At 37.9% G+C, this 25,867-nt stretch overlaps 2 protein-coding genes across 12 annotated transcripts in view; one reads left to right on the top strand and one right to left on the bottom strand.

The window, feature by feature from the left end:
* Window positions 1-2,746, top strand: part of SPHKAP (SPHK1 interactor, AKAP domain containing) — a 63,449-nt gene extending 60,703 nt beyond the window's left edge. For all 11 annotated transcript variants that reach the window (XM_014268681.2, XM_026794885.2, XM_026794884.2 and 8 more), the window contains one exon: window positions 569-2,746. In XM_014268681.2, the coding sequence (XP_014124156.2) occupies window positions 569-712 (144 nt within the window). In that variant the 3' untranslated portion in view covers window positions 713-2,746. The remainder of the gene's footprint in view (window positions 1-568) is intronic.
* Window positions 2,747-6,637: 3,891 nt separating this feature from the next.
* DAW1 (dynein assembly factor with WD repeats 1) lies at window positions 6,638-25,867 on the bottom strand. Its single transcript, XM_005489298.4, has 13 exons — window positions 25,714-25,867; window positions 23,967-24,039; window positions 22,598-22,742; window positions 19,486-19,544; window positions 18,696-18,818; window positions 17,022-17,121; window positions 15,133-15,240; window positions 14,329-14,435; window positions 11,187-11,289; window positions 10,599-10,713; window positions 8,764-8,840; window positions 7,875-8,037; window positions 6,638-7,326 (listed from the first exon to the last, which is right to left on the bottom strand). Exons 1-13 carry the CDS (start codon window positions 25,814-25,816, stop codon window positions 7,292-7,294), a joined length of 1,311 nt encoding a protein of 436 aa, XP_005489355.2. The 5' UTR covers window positions 25,817-25,867; the 3' UTR covers window positions 6,638-7,291.

The raw sequence follows: 25,867 nt of genomic DNA, 5'->3' as shown, positions 1-25,867 counted from the left end.
AAAAAAAAAGCCCAAATACAGATACTGCCTATGTTTAAAACACTTGTGATAAATGTCTTCATGTGACAAAATTTCACAGAGTTCCCTCTCACCAGTACTATTTGAATATTTAAAATACTGTGGCATATATATATGGAAGTACAGAAAATTAAACATAAAGTAAAATATAGCTAGTGATAATACAAAAATATGTTTTCAAGATGGATAATCTCACTTTCATTATTTTGACAATGAGTTGTTGATAACATGGCAAATAGCAATCCTTTATCAGACTGACTTTGTCTGGTTTTACTTTCATTGCAATAAATAAATAATTGACAGAAGCAGTTAATTTAGAAAATGTCATGAGAGCCCATCAGTCTTTGGGGAGCTATGGAACTAGAGAAATTAAGTTTTTATCAATAGCAGGAACGTTGATGTTGCTGTGCACTGAATGGCGCCCACTCCCTCATCCAGCTGTACATTTACAACAGGTGGGCTAACAAGAGTTTGTGTCTATGCATTCCACCAAACCTTAGAAAATGTTCACCAAATCTCAAGTGTATTTCATGGTGTTGTTTTTATTTAGTTTCTAGATGTGGTGCAGTTGGTGCAGAGGAAGTGCTGGAAGGTGGGGGATATCTTCCAAGCCGTGGTGCAGTACTGCAAGCTCAGCGAGGAGGGCAGAGAGAGCACACCCAGCCTGTTTGACTGGCTGCTTGAGCTGGGCTAACAAAGCTCCTGGTTCAGCTCTCCTGTTTTATTCCAGTTAAAATAAGCAGTGGTTTGTGTAATGCTCTGATTTCTGAACATCACTGAATAAAATGTGCAAAATGTACAAACTCTACATGAACAGCACAAGTCCGTGCCACAACTGACCCAGGAGCAAAGTGGATCTGAATTTATTGTGTCTGTGTCATGAGGGACTCTTGACATGTTGTGCTGTAGGATGCACTGTACTATGAGGGGATGGATTTTTAGCCTCCTGAATTAATCAACTACACAGTAAAGACTTAATTATCTAATATATTCAATTTTCATCAATTTAATTAAATCAGTCAGGTAAAATGGGATAGTAGCCTACCATTCAGTTTTAAAACAACACTGATATTTGTACAGTTTAACTGTTAGAAGCAGAGTGTGTTTCAGAATGCCTGGAGGCACCCTTGTCCCTAGATAATATTTATGGGTTTGTGAAATCCCCATAATCTGCTAAGGGGTAAAAAAGCTTTTGAACACTTAGCACCCTTGCAGTTAGACAACACAATAAAAAGCTGCTGAAAACACATTTTAGTTTCTTCCCATGTGTTTATTTCTCTTCCATAGCTATTCCTGACTCCTGCAACCTTCCCAAAGAAATAAAATCCAGTCTCCTAGTTCCTATCTTTAACAGACTGATTCCCTGGGAAGCAGTGCAGTTCAGTACAGCCACACCTGGTAGATCCTGCACACAGCTCTGTGAGCCAGGGCAGCAGCTCTCGAGCCCTGTCCTGCCCCAGCCCTGCGACCTCGGGCGAGTCATTTCACCTCTGTGCCTCAGTGTCCCTGCCTGGCAAAAGGGAATCATGATAGTACAGCTGTTACCTAAAGTGCTGCTGTTGAAAGCACTATGTAACATTTTACATATCAATTAAGAGCAGTGAAAAAAAGAACTATTTTAATTTAGTGTAATTGAATAAATTGTTAATGAGGTGAAGAAATGCATATCTTAAAAGAGCACCATCTTGTCCTAAAATTCTCAAGGTTAATTTTTGTAACTTAGAAAAAAGCAAAATGTTTGTTAAAATTTCAGCAGACATATGTGTTCATTTTGAAGATAACTGTTTGGACTATGTGTGAGAGTTCACATTCCTATAACATTTCTATAATTGTTTGATAAGATATACTCTGCTATTGTCCTGTTGAGATGATCTGTTGATATCATGCACTTAGTAATACATTCTCTCAACTCTGCCAAAGAGACTGGGTGTGAATTTAAACGTAAACATGACTTACAACATCACAGCTCTTTTGCAATTTGTTTTTTTGAAAATACTTTTCATCTCTCTTACTCAAATAGTGGAATAGAATACCTGCCTGCTTTTCCCAAAAAACTATTTAAGAGAAGTTTTATTTTCCATATAACAGTATATGCTTCTGTAATATTTCTTGGAAAAAAAAAACCTATCCTTTTGCACTAAATATTTTTGAAAATTTTGAAGTAGTTTTAAATAATTTATGAAAAAGAGCCATATTCTCAGTTTTATCTTTAAAACCATTACAAAACTTGCATGATTGCATCACTCATTTGTTACAAAATACAAACTGTTAGTGAATCAAAATCTAATGAGGAACATGAAGTAACATGAGTAATTCTCAATCTACTCTGCAGTATAAACAGAACAGGAGAGGTCGCTTTACAGTCAAAAGAAAAGTGAATTCATTGCAAACACTGAACATAACTGGAGTCAGCCCCTGAGAACTGCTGAGCATCTGTAACTCCCACTAACATGAGTGGCAACTCCGAATGCTCAGCATTTCTGAGGCTGAGAGCTAATGAAAAGCACCAAGAATTATAACGTGCTTTGTTTGAGTTAATGAATGGGAAAGTGTATTTATTTTTAAACCAAATACAGTTAGTTGTCAGTATACAATTTTTTGTTGTGATAGAATAAATGTTTACAAAGCACAAATATCATGACAGAGTTGTAACAGTGTGATGCAGTTTCTCTGTACAGTAGTTCTTAATGTTGCAATTAATTCAGAAATAAATTTATGTTATAATGTGTGTCCTCTTTGCCTTCCTGAAACGTTCACAAATGAGCTATAGATTTTTCTGACCTCTTAAATACTTGCCTGCCATCCCTGGAGCTTCTCAAACTCTGCTTCTCAATGACAAATCTGATCCATGGCTCTGACCAAAACAAGACAGAGCAAGGTCCAGGTCTTACCTCAGTGACAGAGCCACTTGGGTTCCACAGGTCATTCAAGAGATAAAAGGCTAAACATAACATTCTTAGTATCACAATAAAGATAAATGATACCCTGAGTGCCCAGCATAATTCCCAATGTACAAGCCTCTATCAGTGCTCACTCTGGCTGCTTTCAGTACCTGCACAAGTGAGCAGGAGGGTGGGGAGAGAAGTTCTGGACATTCCCCTCTCCTTATGTAAGTTCACAGGGGCATTTACTGCAATATTGTCTGGATACCTCAGGTATTTCTAATGCTACACATAAAAGGAAACCATCACTTCACTGAATAAATCAGAAAAGCACTTGTCCATTCTTCTTTTTTTATCCATTTTTTAAAAAATGGGTATTGAATACACCCAAATGAGAACAACATACAGCCTTAGGTAAAAATCTCCCTCTGCACGAGCATGATACAGGTTTTTAACATCAGGAGTGGCTGCTCACTATCTTTCTTGATAAAAATTAGGGTACAACAAATTAAAATCATATAAGCCAGATTCAAAGAAAACAAAGAGAGATGAGAAGCTATCAAATGAGAGGGTGCAAGGAACTGTACACAGGTGTGAGTGGGAGCTGGAGCAGTTCTTGCAGAGCTGTCTCAGGGATGCCCTGGCCAGGGCTGCAGTGCTCCCCTTCCTGGAGGTGGCTTCAGGGGAAGGTGCATTGCCACCCCAGGCTTGATTCTACCACCCACATAATGAAGAGCAACCTTTGGCCTGTAGATCTGCTACTCTTCAAAAGCAATTCTACTGTATTTGAATTAGATATTTAAAAGCTTTATTTTTTATGTTTTTCTGTTTAGGGTTCTTTTAATGTTAAGGTTACTAGAAGCTGAAAAACTATAATCTACCTCAATTTTGTTCATACCTCTGAAAATTTTGATTGTCTTCTACTAAATGAAACATTTATAGCCTGTGATTAAAATAGCCACCTGCTAAATTCAGTAGATAACTTGTCTGAAGAGGCCAGTTTGACACTTGCTCTTGCTCTGTTTCATGCAGAGCTGCATGACAAACAAGCACAGGAGTTCCACTGTGAATCCTGAAGCCTACATTTCAAAATGACAGAGGGAAAAAGCCCACCAGTCCATTGATAAAGAACCCACATGAGCTACTTAAATAAAACAAACTGCAGCTCAGAAGGAAAGCACATCCATACTAGCCATTTTAAGAACCCGAGTCAGAGCCATTCCTAAGCCTTTGCCATGTATAAGCAAGCCTATAACACCAGTATTTCAGTTTTGCCAATCCACTCTGAATCCAGTCATCACAAGGAACAGGCCCTCAGAAGGCAACTTGCAGCTGTGCAGTATTTAGCTGGACAGACAGCACTATTAGACAGCTGGACTATCAAACTAATTGAAACAATTTGCAGAAGAAAGGGCTGGGTGATGGGTACTGCATCCCCCTCCCAGCTTCAGCTGAGAATTAGACAGTAAAGTGCAGCAAACTAGCAAATAGAAGCAGGATATATATCCACATCTGTTTACTAACTACCCAGGAAATGTGAGTGATCCCACTGAAGGAGACAAAAAAAAAAAGAAATTCACACAAAATGCCACTTTGAAAACATGAGTGGGTGTGAGTATTACTGTCATCACCTATTCAGAAAGAATTGGCATCTCAGACGTCACAAGTCCAAGAACACCTCATGTGCTTACACGGAAATCCCCGTCCTTGTGAAGGGTATGTTCTGTCCTAGAGCAGTTACATGACACAAACTTCTTTCCCAGAAAAACAGAATTGCAGTTTCACAGAGGTTCATCCTGAAAAGATTTCAAAGGTCTAAAGGACAGAAAGAATACAGCAAATATTTCTACAGCAACAAACCTAAGCACTTCAGGGCTCTCCTGAGGTAATCCTTTTCAATAAGGCCACAGGGAGCCAAGTTTGTCAGCATTTCAGGGTAATGTTGAAAGCTACATCTCCAACCACACAGTGATTAAATTAGCACTTGGATAGTATAAGGTGGGCAGTTTAAAAAAGTGCCAGGTAATAGGGCTTGAACATACACGTTCACCATTTTGGCTGAGGGACTAAAGTGGAATCAGAGTAAGGGATAAAGCTGCTGCCAGACCCACAGAATGGTTCCAGCAAGTTACATTCATGCAATACATTCCTAATGCCTATATCTATAATTTACAAAATCCACATGTGGGTAAATCAAGGTGCAGAGAACCTAACATCAAAGCATTCACAGAGAGTATCCAGAGTACGACTGAAGCTCCTACAAGGTACCAAGCCAGCACCCTTTCCAGCAGTGCTGTGAATCACACCAGGTGGGAAAATATTTCACATATGAGCAGGAAACTTAGATAATTCAGCCTGAAAAGCAGTTCTACACACTCAAGAATCAAGGAAGAATAAGAAATAGAACCCAGATAGCCTGCCAGTCTAATGCATACTGTATTAAACCTCAACTCTAATTTCTTGCAAAAATAGAACAAGGGTTAGAAGCCAAAGCTATTACAGATGTCTGATTCACTAGCATAGTATAAGGAAAAAATCATGAAGGAAGACACAACAGGAAGAAAACCAAACTAAAAGATTAAGAGTGGGTGGGAGGAGAATTTAGTTTCTAATCACGGTCCAAAAAATATTTTCTACTTCGTGATAGTTCACAGCAAGTCAAATTTCAGTTTTTAACTACATAGCAGTAATTGCATACACCTTACCTAGTAATTTTCCTCCAATTTTGTCAGCTGGAAATCTCCCAGGACACAGGTGCCCATCAATCTAGGGACACTGAGCAATTCCAAACCAACACAGGACAGCACTGCCCTTCCTGGCCCTTTCAATTCCAGCCTTCTGAGATACATTTTTGTCATTCAAAAACTTTGCACAAACACTTAGGAAGCACCACAGGTATTACAGAGACATTTGTGTCAGCCACTTTGCCTACTGGTGAAAGTTACATTTTAAATTATCTGCAGCTCTCTGCTCACTTCTCCCACAGCACAGCATTACTTGAAATAACCAGGAAATCTGCCAAGGCATGACAGGGACTTTTGTGTCTTCATTTACACACAAGGGTGCTGGCAAGCACTCAGAGGCAGTCCCAACACATCAGCTTTAGTAACTTCCTACTACATTTAACAACATTTAAAAGTCCACAGTCACCCAGAAATACAGAATAGAAATAAAATACCTCCAAGTTCATTCTCTGCTGTACACCTCCTTTCTCCCTCTTGGCCTCTTCATCCTTCTTTTGAGTCTGCTGGAGGACACCAGCCACTTCTACTCCTTCACTTATGCCTGCAAGGAGCAACTGCCCTTCCAGGTGCTCTCAAGAAGTGGAGCAAGCTCTGCACAGGTGAAACCTATTGGCAATTTCTGGGAGAGGAAAGCCTGGCTAAAAGCTCATTGCAGGCTTGCAGGTGTTTCTCATCCACTTCTCTGTTTATGTCAGTTTCCTTGGATTCCAATCTTTGGCAAGCAGAGTTTCTTCATGCTGGACTTAAACACTGGGCCAGGATTTCAAGTTTAAGTCACCACTAATACTAATTTTTTTTTTTACCTCTGTTCAAAATAGGAGAATGAGGACTGAACAGAAAGGACTAGATTGACTGGAAAGATGTGGGCAAGTATGAGAGGGAAGTTTAACTGCAGCAGACATGCAATATTTAATAGCAAGGCAGTTCATAAATGGCTGCTGGCTTTTACCAGGAATATGAATGAGGCATTGTATTAAAAAAGCAAAACTGGCATTTTAATTCAATATTTTATTACACACATAAAAAAGTAATACAAAAGTCCTCAAAACAAGCATGTACCAACACTCCTTCCACAACTGAGATTACTATAATGCCCTGGGCTTTTTTATTAAAAAGATTCCAAGTTAAAAATCATACATAAAGAAACTGAGCTGTCCTATGCATTCATTCTCACTGATCATGATTTCTCTCTGGTGACTGAAATAACAGACCAGATTCTTCTCAGTGCTACTCAGTGAAGAGGCAACATGCACTAATTGAAAAATAAGGAAAACACAAGAGGGAAAAACCACTACTTTTCTTCTTTACTATGCAAGTAATCAACTACTAAGCAGGTTGTGTAGCGAAACTGTGGAGTCTTCATCCTTGCAGATATTCAAATCCACGCCAGTCCTGGGCAGCCTGCTTGGATGCCAGGGGTCTGAGCAGGGCAGGCTGTTGTGCTGGATCACCTCCAGTGGTCCCCTCCAACCTCTGCAGTTCTGTGATGCCATATCTAAGTCAAACCTATCAAATCTAGATAACTGTTCTACTTCAACAGAAGGTGCACAAAGAGAATAAAATAAAACAGATCTGAAAGGCTGAGTTTATTGACTCTGAAACCCCCAAAGTAGGCAGGCACACATCAAACTGGATCCTTTTCTTCAGTCAGTGCCAGATTCTACAGGAGTTATCCTTGCTCCCTAGTAATAAACACACATTGTGAAGGATCATTTAGGTGCACAGTCTATCCATTCTTGTTAATACCTACATCAACAATGTACCCAGGAGACACATAAATATTTTTTCTCTACAACTAGCAACAGGCAGCAGAATCCAGGGCAATACTTTCAGCTGAGATCATCCTGCATCCCATGACTGAAATGAAGGACACCTGATCAGAGTTCAGTATCAAATACACCAAAGGCATGCTTCCTTTGCCTTTTGTTCATCCACACCTCCCTCACAGCAATGCATTGTGAGAAAATGGCTTAGTCACTGCTCTGGTGCTGGTATGTGCCCACTGGAGAGATGGGAGGGCATGCCCATGCCTTTGCACAAATTTGTTCATGGCCATATTCTCAAATCTCAGTTCTAAAGTGGAGTTCTAGATTTTCTTGACTATATTGTAAGTCACTGCTGGTACCTGCATTTGGCCCCAGGAAAATTTTCAGACTATTTTTGTTTTGCCATAGCAAGATTTCAGATGTCTTTAAAAAAAAAGGAAAGAAAAACAGAATATATTAGTTACCTGTAATGATTGTATCACCTCTGTAGTTAAAGGCACAGGAGAAGATTTCATCAGCATGACCCTCTAATACCTGAAGGCAGTGCCCAGTAGCAGCATCCCAGAGCCGAGCTGTTTTATCAGAGCTGGCTGTTAGTATGCAATTGCCTTTAGGGTTGAAACACACCTTTAAAAATACAGGAATGAGTTATGTTACTCAGCAAGTCAGTGTGCTAGAGAAAGAAGCATACCAAAGTGATTGAGGGATGAAAATAGAAAGCATCAATCTTGCATTCAGTTTTTTTAGCTAAAGTCAAGGGTAGTATTCCACTAGAGTCATGTTGGCAAACTTCTGTGGCTGAAAACTTTGTGTATTTACAAAGGCCTTATATACCATGACCTTACTAGAGGAACATAACTTCCAAATAGCAACTTTATTTAGATGTATCATTATTCAAATGTAAAATTTATACAAATCTTATAGAGTTCTACATTAAATAACATACATCTCTGTAGTATCAGAATCTGCACTGTAAAAAACTAATTTTATAGTAAGTCTCCATATTTGTTAAACATTCACTGTCATAACTGCATGGATTTCTAGATAATCAGGTACATTTTTTGAGCACTAAGCAGACAATACCAGTTTATCATACAATTCACAATTGCTTAAGGAGCAGCACACCCAGTATTGTCTTAGCTCAGAAGTGGGAAAGTGGTAAACAATCATTGTCTGATAGCTTTTAGCTAAAAGGAATGTTCTTTTAGAAAAGATAACTTCATAGCCAGACCTGTCAATCTTAAAGAATGTGGTGGTATAATGATTAACAATATTCCTGCATCACGGAATAACTGCTGGATTGGATGTCACACGTAGTCAAAGTACAAAAGGTGCAAACCACATACAACTTACCTTTGAAATTTCATCTTCATGCCCTTCTAGCTTTGCAATGCACTGTTTTGTTCCTGCATTGTAGACTCTTGCTGACCCTGTTGCAGTAGGAGCCATATGTGATTGTTATGCTTAATCACCCATTTCAGTAAGAACATTTGAATAAGGTCAGAAGGAACTCATCCTCAGGTTTAATTTTGGAAGAAATAGAAGGCAAACTTCACAGAGTTTCCTCCAGGGGTAAAGTATGTTTAAAAGAATATGTAATCTGGGTGGAAAAGACTGACTTCCTTTCCTGACCAGAAATGGATTCTCCTGGAAAATTCCCAACATAAAAATACAAAGATCCACATAGAACACAGCTTACTGAAGCCCATTATTTCAGAATGCCTGTACAATATATTTATAAAGCTTTCATTATAGCTCATTATTTAATAATATATTAATTATATTTAATAAGATATTTATTAAATATCAGGAAACTTTTTACAGTGGCTTTTGCCTTAATATAGCAAGTACAGGAAAATAGATCCAAATAGTCCTCCTCATCCAGTCTGGTAGCCTGTTTCTGGAATTGTCTATCTAAAACTAATACAGTATTGTCATTATGCAGTATAATATAAATAACTGAGCAGGTGAATACAGAAAACTATTTATTATGATTCCTAGACAAATAATAAACATGCTAAGCTTCTGCATGCCAGTAACAAAACAAAATTGCTTGTTTCACTACTTCTTTATTGTGTATTCTTTTGCTGTGCATTAGAAAAGTCTGCTAGTAAATCCCCCAGTAAAATTCCAACTATATTTTCCATTTAAGCCTAAATCTGAGCCACCACATCAACCCCCTCAAAAGGTATTTATGTACACATTTAAAATGTATTTCCAGCCACAAGTGAAATATTTCCTTCCAAGTTTGAAGTTAAAGGGTAAAGACAAAAGTTGAGTTGATTGAAGTATGAAAATAATAATTTTGTCACTGGAGAAAACTTTTAAAGTTGAATGCCCAATTTCTGTAATGCAACAAACATTGCTCAATCGACAGTTTTGAATCATGCCCTCCTCTTCATCAAGCTAATGAGACAAACTTTAAAGAATTTAGGGATTTTAGTGAAGCTGAGGTTTTAGTTAGAGATAAGCTTTATTGGAGAAAATCAAAATAAATGGGTAGGCCTTGATGAAGTTAAGAGTTAGTAGTTAACTAATAATTGATTGCTTGTCAACATAATGTTTGGTTAGCTGGGTTTATAATGAAGAATATAGAAATTGATAAATAGCTTTTAGGAACATAAGACAATTGTAGGCCTCCTCTGTTCTGAAACCAGTTGAAGACAGGAATGGGAGCTCTACCAAGGGTTCATTTGTCATATTTGCATTGAAAAGGTAGAAAGGTCAGAACAAGGAAGACTTCATTTACTTCCTCATTTTGAGACCCCTCCCCATGAAAGGGACCACCAACCCATTTCAAAGAACAAACTACACATGCATAACAGCTTTTGAACTAATTACCATACGAAGTGGGGAATGGGATGTACCAAAGTTATGAATATGCATTTGTATTTGGGGCATTCAATACTTGCATGGATAAAAGGACTCTGCAATCACCTGTAAATTGCAGTGTGTATTTGGGAGCTATCCCACAATAAACACACACTTTCTAACTTTAAACTGTTAGAGAGTCTTGGTCAGTCACAGTTAGATATCCGTGCTAGATCAATATCCATATTTTTAATAAACCACTAGATTCAAAGCAGAGGCAAAGGGAAAGGACAGAGGTGTTTGGTGCTGCAGCTCCCCTCACTGATGAAGGACAGAGGTGTTTGGTGCTGCAGGTCCCAGCAGTTCCCCTCACTCACCATCAGCAGAGGCCGTTGCAATGCGCTGCCCAGCGTAGTCAAAGCACACGTCCAGCACCTCCTTGCTGTGCCCTGCCAGCGTCGCTATGTGTGTCCCTGTCACTGCATCCCACAGCTGCACACACAAACAGGGACACTGCATTGCTGCTTTGGAATTTACTCATTTACTATATAGATATATAGATATATAGATATATAGATATATAGATATATAGATAGATAGATAGATAGATAGATAGATAGATAGATATACTAATTTACTATATAGATATCTAGCTGATTGATAAAGCAATTTGTAGAGGCCCTTTCTGATGTTTGACATGCAATAACATGAAAGCTGAATACAAATCAATAATGAGTCATTCTTTAGTTACCATAATGAAGTTCTATACATTTTTTAGTTCAGTGCATTGATTAAACAAGACTTAACTAGACTTCACTGAAATTAGTAAGATTATAGGTTTTACATTTAGTTGTAAATTCTCTAATTCACTATATGTACTACTTTAAAATGATGTTCCTAATTTTAAAAAAAGATACATTTTATATGTCAAGTAGCTGTATTCACTACCTACTCAACCAGCTTACCATGCACGTTTTGTCCATTGATCCAGTGACAATGAGAGAACAGTCCCAGTTGAACTGGGCACTGCTAATCTCTCCTCGGTGACCTATTAAAGTATGTAGCAACCTACCAAAAAAAATACTTTAAATTATCATTTACATTTATAGAGTATATTTTTATATACATATATAAATTATAAGTTTAGAGAATGGTATAGTTAAGGTGTCAAGTCTTCACCATTACAGCAATTAAATGGAGTGGTGCAGCTCATTTAGGATTCTAGTACTATATCAATTCCATTTTCTATTTTTGGCAAAAAGAGGCAGTAAAGAATGAAATGGAAATTTCCTCCCTTCTCTTTCAAAAATATTTTAGTGAACGTATTTCCAGTGAAATGTGATGATTTTCAGTACCAGCAACAGATTCCTTGTATTCATCTACACGCTAAGCAAGTACAGCAAGTTTTTCCAGATTACTCTCCCATTATCCTACTTCAATGAACTGTAAAAACAGTACATCTTTAAAACTCCATATAATCTAAACCTTTTATAAAATCCACTGAAGATCAAATGGAAGTTAATCAGGTACTTAATGCGAGCATGTTCCCAAATAACAGGCAAATGACAGCCCAACTGAAATATGATTTCTAATCCTCATTAATCCTCATCTTCTTGCTGCACAAGACTAGCAATATAAGTCCCATTAAATTATTCAGCTTTATCTGAGTAGAGAGGTTACGATTAGCCAATACTGCTTCCTATTTAATGGCCTGTAAGGCAACAAAGCCTAAAAAAGATTAATTGAGATATACATCTATTAAAGGATTAGCAAATTGGGTTATTATCACGATGCTAGTGTCACTGCATCATTAATAGAAGCAGACTGTAAATAACAGATAAAATAATGACTAGAAAAACAACTAAATTAGTTTAAGTGATTAAAATGTTTTTATTCATTGCACAAGATATATAAGAGTAGCTAAATTAATATATGTGCTTAATGAACAGTAAAGAAAATTTCCTGAGCATTTGAATTTGCTATTTTTTATAATAACAAAAACTTGATTACATTCTTAGCATTTTACAGAATTACTCCTTTTACTTTCTAACACTGTGAGGTCTACACTGTAGTAATTGTGTTGATTTTTTTACAGTAAAACAAAAAAATCAAGAAGCAGATAACAGAAGAAAACTTAATTTTGTAAACATTATTTTGTCATCAAGACTGCTGTTACTGTAATACCTAATGCCCAAATACCTAGTAATACATTAAAAAAGTATTAATTTAAAAGCTGTAAACTTAAACTTCTAATTTTCAAAAAGGCAGTGAGGCCTTCAAGCTTTGACATAAAAATCTGATCAATAAACAGAATAAATAGCAATGTGGAGAAGATCTCAGAGAAGCCATTATCAGATAGAAAGAACACAGAAGAAAGACTTATGAAGAGCCATAAAAAAAATCCATTTAAGTTCTTTATTAAAAGCAATCAACTTTAGTCATGACAGCATTTCCTTAGCCTTCAGTTTCCAAGTGAAATTTGATCTATGGATGCTCTAGTATTTGACTACAATTGCAAATGAGAAACTGCTTCTCTCTCACATGCTGGTGTCCAGCACCCTGACCCAAGATACAGGACCAGGCTGTTGATTTGCCAAATGAAGTTCTGCAGGCACCTTCACCTGAACTACAATGGGCTGTATCTGCCATGGAAATACAGACCTGGATTACAAAAGTGTGTTTCCCCCCTTCACCCTTTTTTTCTTCTAAATCATAGTATTTTATGAAGAGAATCTCAAACTTTGTTCAGATCTCCTGTCCCTACATCAATTTCCCTCAGGGCAGTTCAGGGCACCTACCCAGAATAAAACTCAGGAACACATGTGCTCAGCAGCATCAGCCAGCAAAATCAGAAGAAACTCAAATTTGGAAAGCTGTACACCTCATGTGACTCACATGGTGAAAAACAAGCACACAAAATCTCACCTACAAGATTTTTGCAAATCTACCTGAATCTGTCAACAGCAAATTATGCTTTGCTGGCAGTCTTTCTGACTGCAACTTTCCATTATTCCTAAATGCATTCATGCCCAGGTGCCATCTGAAAGGCTGACTGCTGGCCTGGGAACAGTTCTATTGCCCACTAGCTAATCACCAGAGCTGCCAGTGAGAATCTGCTCCTTTACATTGCTGGTAATGGTCCTGAGGTGGGTGAAGTCCACATTGATTTAATAGAAAAAAGCAACATGAAAGTCCCCAGACTTTAATTTCACAGTAGGCTCAGACAATAAGCTGGAAAATGTTGTTTTCACACAAAAATACTTGCAAGAACATCAGGCTGAAAGAAGTTCAATTCAAAGGTCAATTTGCTGAATGAGTGTTGGTGTTGAATCAGCTCAAAGATTATAGGATCAAACCTTAAATGATACACTGTGTATACACTTCTTATAAATCACACACTTAGTCTCACTTTTATATATATTGTCTGTTATCCCAAGATATCACTATATACACACCTTCCTTTTATATATAAATTTCAGAGATATTCTGAAATTTATATATAGAAGGTAGGTGTGTGTATAGTGATATCTTGGGATAACAGACAATATATATAAAAGTGCTCTCAAAAAAACAGAAAAAGCACAACCTCTGTAAACAAAATAGAATAGTTATCTTCATAAATTACTTTGTCAATAATCAGGTTGATCATTTTATTATTTTACTTACACTGAGTTTCCCACTGAAAAAACAAGTGAATTTGTCAGTATTATGCAAGTTAATATTTACCTGCTGCATTACTATTTGTTGGCATCTTAATCAAGAAATTTTGTTCTCTACAGTCAAAGGAGAACACATTTTAAATTTATATTGACAAAGGATGGTGAGAAGGAAAAAATACACCCTCTCGGGTCAGGGTCAGTCCAATCTTTCCACCTCTTTAGTACTCATAAGATAGACAGAAATTTGAAAAAAAGAATACATATAAAAGCATTTCATAAGCAGCATTCCTTTTCAAAAGAACAAAGAGAACAGTAGTAACAAATTACAAGACCAAAGAACATATACTCTAAATGAAATACAAGCTCTGTAAGATGTAGCTCAACATTTTCTATTTAGTTTGTCCTGAAATCATGCAAAGTAAAATTATATTTATTACTGCTGTAGTACCTGCCAGTGCCAACATCCCATACTGCCACTGTATGGTCAAAGGAGCCAGTGATGATCCTGTCTCCAGTGGTATTGAAAGACAGAGCAATAATTTCTGCTGAGTGCCCCTAAGAGAATTTTTAAAAAGGAGTATGAGAATACAAATTATTACTTTTCCATTAATATAGTTTAATATGTAGTCTTTTTTCAGCAGCATAATCCTTCCATAACTCATCACTATTTTATTTACTGTCTTGTCCAGTATACCACAATTTTGACAGAAAGATCTACCTGACTGTGGAATAGTCAATATCCCTGCAACTGCAAAAACTCAGGCATACCACTTAAGCAGGAAGTTTATTTACTATATATGGCTTAGGATTTATGTGAGATAAATGCACTGAAGCAGCAGAGGCCAATCTGACCCTGGGGAATGCCAGCAAGCCATGCAGAGCAAAGAGAGATGACAATCTAGAGGTACCTGGATGGCTGCCCTCTGCCCATGTTTACCTCTCCATACAGAGGAGCTCACAACTGACTGTAGAGCAGCAGGTTTTAACAAGTAATGGAAGGGATTCTAATCTATAGCAGTAATGTCACTGCAATGAGAAAATTTGTCTTTTTGTAAATAAGACTCATAAAACATCACAGCTTTCTCATTCCCTTCAAGTTTTCTTATTCTGTTTTGGAACTGTAGTTACTATGGGATCACCTGGTAAAAGAAACTGCAAGGTTTGAAACAGCTGGAATGGTTGCACTGTTATTTATCTCAGCTGGAAAACTAAGTAAGGAACACCTCTGAAAACATAAGGAATGCAAACATACATTTAAAGAGGCTACTTCTTCTCCTTTCTCTAGATCCCATAATTTGGCAGTGGTGTCCATGCTTCCAGTTGCCAACAATGTGCTCTGAGGATTAAATGACAAACACACCTGCAGCGAGAAACATTGGATAGAAAAAGGTTAAAGGAATCCATTCATATATATTTTCTAAATAAACTAAACAAGGGTCAGGATTAATATTTTTAAATAAGACAAAGGTCTGATAATATTTTATGACATACAGAAAACTTGCAGAATTCTTCCAACAAATCCTTACCACATAATTCTGGATAAGTACTCAAACCAAGTGGACTCCATGCAAGCACATGCTTTGTTTTCTTTATTTCAAAATTCTCTTTGAAATCCTCCAATTACTGTCCAGTCTGACAGTGCTGCCCAGCACTATCATTTGGTAGGTTTTCTCTGTTCCTTGATGAGACTGGGGCAAAGATCATGCAAACAGTTCTGTGTACCCACAAACACACTCTGTGCGCTCCTACCATACCAGGTGTCATTATCAATGTCATTTGCCAAGGGCATTGCCACAACATCATAGTTAAGAAAAAGCAAGAATAAAAGCTCAACAACTACTTTAATTGATTTCTCACATTAAAAAAACATGTATTCACCCTCCCATTTTCTGTAATTATTCAGTGCGATTGCTCTGCAAATAAAGAATAGCAGGTGCCATGAATAAAGGAAAGCAGCAGCTGCGTTTTTTCATCCTGAGTAACTATGGGCATGCCCTTGCCAGCAATGTATCAGATGCAATAATGGCCTTTCAGAAACAGGTCTGATTCAGAGAAACACATCATTTCCTGCTGGCAATTTTCTCCTTCTAATTACTTGTCAGCACAACTCATAACAAACACTTCAGGTCTAATCTAACCCCAAAGAAGTCAGAAAAAATGGAGAGACCTTTAAACATTTACCCGACTGATTTGTGGAAGTAAAACCACTGCAGCCTTTCTCAATAAGCAAACATGCTCTCCATTGTAAGGGGTAACTCAGAGCATCCAGAGAACCAAAAATACACTGAAACAAACCCCAAATTCCAATATAGTAAACCACTAATTTCTAACCTCTTTATAGTTAAAGCCTCTCAATCTACAATTAAATTCAAATTGTTTTTTCAGAAATAATTTTGAGCAGTATTTCATTGAACAGTGATTGTATAGCTGTTAAAAAAAACAAAACAAACAAAAAACCCATTCATCATTGAAATTCAGAGTTTTAGTGGTTTTGCCCTGATCTTTCAAACTGAAATTTGTGCATCATGGCACTTGGTGCTGCTGATAGGGGTCCTTGTCCATGGGAGAGGAAACCAAGCATTTTTAAGCTTAAACTGTTTTAATTTCATAGATCTTTGACATTTCAGCATCCCACATATTCCCAGTTAACACACTTTAAATTTTAGAAACTCGTTCCCTTACAGCTCCAATTGGTTCTGTACATGAAGTACAGATCTCTGTGTGAAAGACAACAACACAAGCAATGATGTTCTTGTATATTTAGTTCTGCAAATGTGAGAGGCAATGCAAGATAGGTAGAAAAACCTGTGATATGCAATCAAACAAAAAGTATGTACAATAAAGTGAAAATTCCAGTTGCTATGGTATTTTTCCATGTTTAAACATTTAGCAAACAAGGGAAATCAGAACAAAGTAAAAATAACAGTATCATTTCAAACTGTGTATGGGGGTTTATTCTATATCAAGAACTGTCAGACTATCCTCCCTTGCAGTGCAGAAATGTTAACAGGACCTGGATGTATGAATAGATGTGCCACAAAAACTGTGCTTTCCATGGGGCTCACAGGGAGTCAGAGCTCACAGTCATCAGTGATAGAGTGAGGAAACACAAAGGAATAATAAATATCCATCACTACTCACTATTTCTGCACTATGTCCTCTGAAGGTATGATAACATTTTCCTGTTTCTGTACTCCACACTTTGCAGGTTTTATCAAAAGATCCAGTGGCAATCTTGTCACTAGATAGGAAAAAAAAAAACCTATAATTTTTATGCAGAAAAACCCTCTGACTCCAGAGACAGCAGAATCCAGAGAAACAACCCCCAGCCTTGGAAGCTCCCATGCACTTGTGGCTTGCTGCCACACTACAAGATCCTGCAGCAGGAATTCACAAACACAAGTTACAGCAAGGCAAAAAATGAGCAGACACAGGGAGTTTCTAAGAGAGCTACTGTGCCTATCTATTAGCACAGCAGTGTTCATAACTGATGACTGACCTACTTTAGGGATGATGCTGTGCTGTACTTCCAGATTTATTAAGAAGTTATATCATTTAATCAGATAACATCTGTTTACCAACAATTATAAATGCAGTTCACCCAAATTCCTGAAGTTGAACTCCACTCCCACTGAAGTCAGTGGAAGTGTGACCATCTGCAGTTAGAGCAAGACTAAAGTGAAGTCTCCAGAAAATGTACCAAGGGGCACTGTACCAAAACCTAAAGATTAGCAGAAAAAAAAGGGGGTTTTATCAAATTTTTAATACAAAAGCAGTTCAAAGTTCTCTTAAGGTTTTGTCTCACTGTATGTTCCTTCTCCACTGTTATGTTGCAGTCTAGTTACTGATCTTTGCACAGATTTTTGTCATTAGTTGCGCCAAGCCAGAAAAATGAACTTCATTGAATGGTTTTATAAAGTAAAGAATTAGATCAGAATATAAGACACTGACACAAAAGGGTCTAAGTTTTCCTTTTCATATAGAAGAAAGAAATGAAGTTTCAAATAGTGTAAGAACAAATCTTTTAACATTTATTTCCCGATGGTAATTGTGTACTGTTCAACTCGTAAATAGGACATCTGACAATAATGTGATTCAACAGAAAAACAGGAATTAATTTATCTTACTTTACAGAAAAAATGTTTTTTTTCCCACATGACAGCTTCCTCAGGAAGCAAATGACAATGAAACTTCAGTAGCTAACATGTAATTCCCTTCACCTAACAGGTGGCAAATCCAACCTAGGGCAAAAAATTACTGAAGAAAACAAAAGGTGCAAAAATTAATATCTGATGTTCACACAGCAGCACCTTGTGGATTTTACAAAAATTACTCAAAAGCTGTGACATTTCTAAATCATGGCCTAAATAATACTGGATTTGTAATGGCAAATGGAGAAATCCACTTCTTTCTCCTTAACTGAAGCAACACAGATTGTCACATCACATACAACTACATGGAGGCAGAAGAAATGATAGACATTCAGAACACAATCTGGTCATGTAGGTATTACTGAAATAAACTGTGTTTCAATACATTCAACTGACTCATTTATATTTTTTTCAGGACTGAATACCTAATTAAATTTTTGTTAGAATTTCTAAATTTAATTTTAAAAAATGATAGCAGGAAGCATGTTTGAATGGATCTCTTGTACAAATAATGACAGTGTCATCCCACAGGGATTAGTGATAGCTGAACTCTACAAACTCAGAAGTTGAACTCTTTCAATTTAAAAGAGTCTATTCTTAGTTAGAGTATTTATAAAATAACAGTACTAGCAATTATGAAGAATCTCAGAGGAAATTTATTTACCCATAAGGATTATTGAAAGCTATTGCATAGACAACGTTTCTGTGTCCCTCCAGCGAATGCAGCTCTTCTCCTGATGCTGTGTCCCACAGTTTGCACGTTCTATCATAGCTTCCAGTGATAAAGCTAAAGCAAAGAGAAAGTAATTTCTGAATACAGCAAATATCTTACTGGTCCCAACGCACTGCCAAGTTATTTATTTCCACAGATTTTAGTTAGCATTGTCTCAGACCCTAAATCTGTATTCAAAAATACAGATTTATGACCATAGAGGTTCCTTTTCTTCTTTCTTTTTAACATTTAAGTCATAAAACCACATTTTCTCTAATCTTCAATGTGTTTTAACTAGAAAGCATGCTGCTGTTCTTAAGGCATGAAGGAAAAACTGATAAGACATTTGTCCACAGTGAAATCAATGAACATGAAAGTTACACCTTCACTACAGTGAAACTCCCAAATGAGTTTACGTCAAAGACTCATTCAGCTTTAACAATATTTAGTGAATGGCCATAAAGGTGCTTCTTTCTGGAATATGGTAATTTTGAACTGACTATGACTCCGGAAGAAAAAAATTACATAAATTGAATCTCACCTGCTACTTTTTTGCATCTCCCATGGGTTTTCCACAGAGGCCTGAAATATAATCCCCAATTATGCCCAAAGCTGCTTATAAGCAGCAGAGCTGAATCCTTTCTGCAGCAAGATAAGAGCACTGAAGTTTCCTGACCAATTAATTTACAAGTACAAAACTTCAATTAATGATTAGGTACTTTGACTTTGAAAAACAACTTACCGGGAACCAGATTTGTTAAATGCAACATTAGTCAGAGGCAATATGTGTGTTCTAAGCACCTGAAATAGAAGTGGGGGCAGTGAGAGGAAAAACATTTGAAGCTAAAAAAATAAACAAAATTGCTCAAAATATTCAACAGACCAGCAAAACAACCCTAGACCAGAGCTGGATGGGCAAAACAAAAGAGGAGACCATGATGACTATAAGATCACTGATGAAAGAAATCTCAACTAATATTAAGCCTTAGCCAGTGAACCAAGAAATCCAGTTAAATTTGAGACTTTTAGGGTGTGGGATGCTTCCAGCTGGCACTTGACTTTGTTGTACAAAGCAGGAAGAAAAAAAGAAATATAAGCTACAGCTTATAAGAAATATAAGTTACAGCACTGTCTTATGAGGTCATGACAAGGTGTGCAAAACCATAACAAAGATACTCAAGACAAAATTCCAAAACAGAATTGCAGCTTTAATGACTGCACAGATTGTGGAGGTTGTGGAGGTTGTTTTCTAACAGTGCTTTAATCAGACACACAGGATCATTCATGTGAATGAGCCCATAGCCATAGTAACACACATTAAGGTTTATTAAGCAGAGGTGAAAATAGTTTCAGATACTGCAGTGGAAGTCACCATGCCATGATACTTCAAAAAGAGCCAAAAAAAGCCAAATCTGGCTTGGTGTTTGAATAAACTGGCTGCTGTAAAGCATGGCTTGCATTTGAATAATTTTCACCTACTAGAAGCTGCCCTCTCCTCAAGTCTAAACCATAATAAAATCATAAACTGGGAAATCACCACAACTGCTGACAGTGAAGTAAAGGGACATTGAAATACCCCAGTGGTTCACTAGGTCTTTTCTGTAGTGTAAGAATGAAGAAGAAACTGTTTATGAACAGTGAGATTTAATCACTGACATATTACCAGAGCTTCAACTTTTTTTGCTTATCTCAAGTTTTCCAAGCAGCCTGTCTCCAAAAGTGAAATGAGAAAGGCTCATAGATCTTCTACTCAGAAGGGTAGGGATTCATCAAAATGGAAATAACAGTTGATAAGTGAAGGACTGAGAGGGAGAGACAAACAGAAATGCATTTTATAGTACAGAAACAGCAATTTCTGCTCTCTAGAGAAAGCAACACAAGTTGTACTTTCAGCTACAGAAGTGGGAATGGGCAATCAAGATGTGGAAATGACAAAAATATTGTGTTTTTTAAAAAGAGCCACAATATCTGTCTGCATATTATTATGGAAATCTCACCCATAACATTTTGGGACTACATGCAGGCAGCTCTGAACAACAAAGGTATTTTGAAATTATGAAAAAAGGGAGGAAAAGAAGATGGTTTTTTATGTAATTTCAGATTATGAGAGTAATTCTGTTCTCCCAATGCCCAGTGCTGCAGTTGCTTCATCCACAGAACTCTGAGCCAGCAAGAATTGCCTGTGCAAATGATACAATAACCAAACCCCAAGGCAATATTGGAAAAAATATACCTCAGTTCTGCAAAATCTGCTACAGCTGTACCTAAGATAAAAATCTGCAAATTACTATATCATCCCATGCCATGGAATAGTTTAAAACCTGAGAAATTGCTATAAAACTTAATTTCTCTGCAGGGTGCCTAACACGCCACCATCACCACAATCACTGGAAATAACAAAAAGATGAGTTTATACACTTGTTTCAGATTATACTCCAGTGTAACAGGAATAAAAACCATTCCTTTCCAAACAATGCACACATGGAACATTTTTTTCAGGGAAAAGAAAAACAAATCTCACTCCCACCCATCTCTTATATTTTATTAGTATCTCAGAAGGACCTGGTACTCATATTTCATTTAGAAGCCTTAAATGAAACTGAACAACAAAAAAGTTTTTTTCACACACTTCTAACCACTCTTGAGTGAAGGAAATAATCTAGCACTGATTGGATTTGCCTGCTTCTATTATTTCTAAATACAGAAGCTCAGACACAGCACTACACCCAACAGTGAACAAACACATTATTTACACTCAAGCCTGAACAAGCATTTGAAGATTTGTCAGTCTCTGTGATAAACAAACAATTTCTAAAGCTTTTGAAAAGCACAGCATTATCTCAGTTGAGAGGATAACTTGGAAGAGAAACTTTTTAAATTCAAGATGCTTTGCTACATAGCTCTGTTTCCAAGGTTAAATACATCTTTCTTTGCAGAATTCACCCAGATGACTATTGTTGGTCAAAAGAACCAAAGTTATACCTCGGAGCATGTAAGGGGTTTTATAGCTGAACAAACCAACACAAAACTTCTTTTCCTCTTCTAATCTAAGGTAACAATAAACGCCACAGCACTGACCAACGTTGTTTAATAGCTACACATTGCCATCTGCTGACACAATAAAGATACAACGTTTAACTATGTCAGATTGTAGCATGAAATATCTCAAAGAAAGTTTCATTTCCACAATTAAATACAATTAAACTTATTCTCTTCTGACATACTCAATCCTGGATTTGAAGCTCTGAAAGGTCTCTGTAATAATTGTTCTTAAAATTCCTATTTGTTTGAAAAAAATATTTAAGCGTGGTCTGTAAGCTGAAAATCAATTTATCAATATTTAAAGATAACAGTAATGACAGAAAGCAATGAAAACCAGGATTTGTAATGACAACTGCATGTAGCATCAAAGCCCATAAAATAATAGCATAAATCCCACAATCTTCACAAAATGAAGAACAAGTAGACACATGTATGAATATATTTTGGTGCTTTCCCAACAGCTAATTTACGTCGGGTCGATTTACAGGTTTTGTTTAAATGTAACGATGGGTGTTGCTGGCCCACAAACTCTTACTCAACAACTAAAAGATTGATTTTTCTCCATCTAAAACACACCCTAGTTATTAAGCCTGGCTAAACAAGATCCATGAACAGTTATACCTCTCAGCTTTATTAGGGGAATTCCTGGCAGAAAAAACAGGCCGGACTCAGCTGCTCTAAAAGTGCAGAGAGGATTGAAAAGTGCCAGGGAATCAGTCATACAGCACAATACACAGCAGTAAAAACATACTCACAGTATCACAACTTAAGCCCCCACGAATGCCCAAAATTATTTTAAAGATGCCTCTGACCTTAAAAAGAGAGAATTTGTGATTCTGTTTTTCCCCTAGCTTCTCCTGCAATCTTTGCACTAGATGTATGATATGTTCCAAGCAGGAAGCTGTGATGAGAGGTTCTCTTTTTTGGATTTCTTCTACCAAGGCTGTAACATCTGTGCTAATTATGAGAAAAGAACAAAAACAAACTCAATAAATACCCCAAACCCACCACATCCCATCCTCTGGAAACAATTATGAATTTAAACCCAAGAATATAATTTACTTGCTGAGAAACTGAAGTAAGCAATTAAATGTTATGCATTTATCTCATTCTGTAAAGGCCTAAAGAAATAAGAACAAATCTTCCTTGGGTTTTATATTTCCTTCCCTCTCTAACTGAAGTTGTACAGTAAAATTCAACTTTTAAAAATTGTAACTTGGCAAGAAATTTATCTTTTCAAATTATTTCCATGGAGGATCATCCATGAGAGATGTGCGTCTCAAACTGTCAGTTTAAATATATGAATTATACTGGAATTTCATAAATTCCAAACAAATTGCCCATGAAGTAGTAACAAGATAAATTGTGTATGCAAAGTCTTAAATTTATCTCTGTCTGTGGCTTTAGAAATCTATGGGTGTTTTTACAGCTCTTAGTTTTGACAGTAACTACACATGCTGCAGTGTACTGATGTCCCTGGAGCCCCCAGTGAGGGGGCCACAGCTGCTCTGTGGTACTGGATCCTCCTTCCATTCCATCAGACAACCACTGATTTCTGGCTTCCTGTGAGAAACTGAGGGTTGACAATACCCAGCAGCCAAATCACAATACACTCTTAAAATCAGCTTAGCAAGAAAGCCAAGCATTTCTGTTAGTATGGGAATTATTCAAGTCTAAGGGGATTTTCTGCATCAGACTTCTAAATGGGAGCCACTTTATCATAAAAGAGTATCCTCTCAGTGTTTATATTCCTCTTCAGTAACACCAGACAACTTATTTCTTTTACAAAGAGACTTGATAGGTTTTACCCACAGCACTATACTGGACAGTCCTAAGTAGACAAAACTCAATAATTTTTAAATTGGGATTTTTCATCCTGCATATCCAGCTTACACTATCTACTGACAGGCTTACATGCAAGGCCTCTTCCATGTCAATGCTGGTTTTAAGACAATCATTACTTCATGTCTTTCTGCCTAATAAACTCCATGGATTTGGGTAACTTTATTTAATGGTGGCACTTTGTTACTGAAGCCCTTCCTACCAGAAGGCTTCCTACCAGCACATAGGCTCTACCTAATAGCTGGTCTCAGTTATGTGTAACACAGTCAAATACAGTTGTACATGAACATGCTATAAAAAGATAACGAATGCTGTTATCTGAAGAAACAACATACTTACTCAGGTCTAAGATCGAGCAGATCTATTGATCTGGTCTTTGACTCCCCACCTTCTACGTATTCCAAAATAATTCCTTTAAAAACAAGTGATAAACAGGTCATAATTAGACTTCTGGAGTTTTATAACATGCGCTGTAGACAGCAGCACTTCCACTTTCACAGCTCCACTGACTGCAGGAGACAATTCCAGTTCTTGGAGCTGGAAGGAGGTTAGCTGTTATTGCTGACAGTAAGCATGGTGATGAACAAATCTGATATGCTTATATGAAAAAAGATATTAAATAATATTATTTCTGAGCTATCTTGTATTCTAGAAATGAACAAGATCTTTTTTCCAACAGCTTTTTGTATCATTTGATCAGCATTAATTTTAAAGAAGCTGTCTTCAAGATACTTGCTGTAGTTTGGTGTTCCAAGAAGTCTGGGAAACATTTTACAAAACTTATTATTTATATTTATTCTAGTGTTTGCAAAGGCTTGAGTGCAGTAGTGTATCAAAAATCATTAAAACACTTTACATTCCCAGGTTTGCTCTGGCACCTCTGCAACTTCCACTGAACTGGAGTATTAAAATGTTTAACCACATGGCTTCCTGTTTTGAAATAGCTAATAAAGGGCTCAGCTGCTCCTTGACTTTCTGTGGGAAAAGACAACTTAGATGACCTTCTGTGTCATTCTGCATTTCACAAAGTTCATAGGAAAAGTCACACTTCTGTGACTACACTGTCACAAGCTTCTTCCATTTCTTTATGTGTTGGCACTGCAATAAGTAACCCATCCATGTAATGTATGATTATTGCTTGTGGATATTTCTGTCGAGCTGGAGACAAAGCCTGTGCCACAAACCATTGGCAGATAGTGGGCGACTTTTTGAATTTGAAAAGAAGATCCTTTTTCTAATATACTTCCCGAGCTGGCTGTCTCCAGCTTGTTTCACTGCTGAAATTTCACTGAATCACCTGAGCACAAGGTACACCATGCCAGTCTGGCAGCACTGCTTTTCAAAGCATGGCTCCACTCAGAAAATTTATAAATGAAGGAATAAAAATAGGAATTAGTATCAGCTAGGTTGGAAAAGGCCTCTGAGATCATTAAAACCAACCCAGGACCACCTTCTCAACCAAACCCTGGCACTGAGTGCCAGTCCTTAAACACCTCAGTGATGGTGACTCCCCCACCTCCCTGGGCAGCCCTCTCACCCGTCTGAACACTGTTTCTGTGAAGAATTTCTTCCTAATATCCAACTTAAACCTCCCTTGGCACAGCTAAAAACAATCCTCTCATCCTCTCACTGGCTGCCTGGCAGAAGAGACCGGCCCTCACCCGGCTCCAGCCTCCTTTCAGGTAGCTGCAGAGAGTGGTAACTTTTTTTGCTAAACAGCCATTTAAAAATACAAATACTTTTTTGTCACCGTTGACTTTTTAAACTCCTTACTGTGATGCGAGTAAGACTGCCTTGACTTTGCAGTAAGTCACTGATTACACCCCCGACGGGTGTTGAGCCGCTCCCCGCTGCAGCCTCCCAGGCAGGCACCGGGACAAGCGGGGGCATCCCCGCTCCGCTCCGGCCGGCTGCAGGTGCGCCACGGCCCCACCCGGCCGAGCCCATTGCTTACGAGCTGAGGGGCCCCGCCAGACGGGGGAACCGCACACCCCGCCGCACGCCCCACACCCGCAGGCTCCCGCCCTCCGGCCCCGGCACAGCCGCCGGCAGTGCCCGGAGCCCCCCGGCCCCGCTCGCTCCGCACCCGGCGGGAAGTAGCGCAGCAGGAGCCGCCTCAGCGCCATCGCCGCCACCGCCGGCCCGGCCCGCGCGTCCGCCCGCAGCCATGGCAACGGCCCAGGGCGCATGCGCGGGGCTGAGGCGCCGGGCCCGCCATGGCGGGGGCCCTGCTGTGGCCG

Source organism: Zonotrichia albicollis, chromosome 9 (assembly GCF_047830755.1).
Source record: "Zonotrichia albicollis isolate bZonAlb1 chromosome 9, bZonAlb1.hap1, whole genome shotgun sequence".
Classification (NCBI taxonomy): Eukaryota; Metazoa; Chordata; class Aves; order Passeriformes; family Passerellidae; genus Zonotrichia; species Zonotrichia albicollis.
Note: the sequence above shows the minus strand (reverse complement) of the source record. Positions and strands in the feature narration are given on the sequence as shown.

Excerpts from the sequence above, each read along its gene's own strand:
- DAW1 (XM_005489298.4), bottom strand. The coding sequence starts at position 25,816 with ATGCGCCCTGGGCCGTTGCCATGGCTGCGGGCGGACGCGCGGGCCGGG. Across the intron at positions 22,743-23,966 it reads CTGCTCGATCTTAGACCTGA|CACAGATGTTACAGCCTTGG; the intron begins GTAAGTATGTTG and ends TCTCATAATTAG. Across the intron at positions 14,436-15,132 it reads AAGAAGTAGCCTCTTTAAAT|GGGCACTCAGCAGAAATTAT; the intron begins GTATGTTTGCAT and ends AAATTCTCTTAG.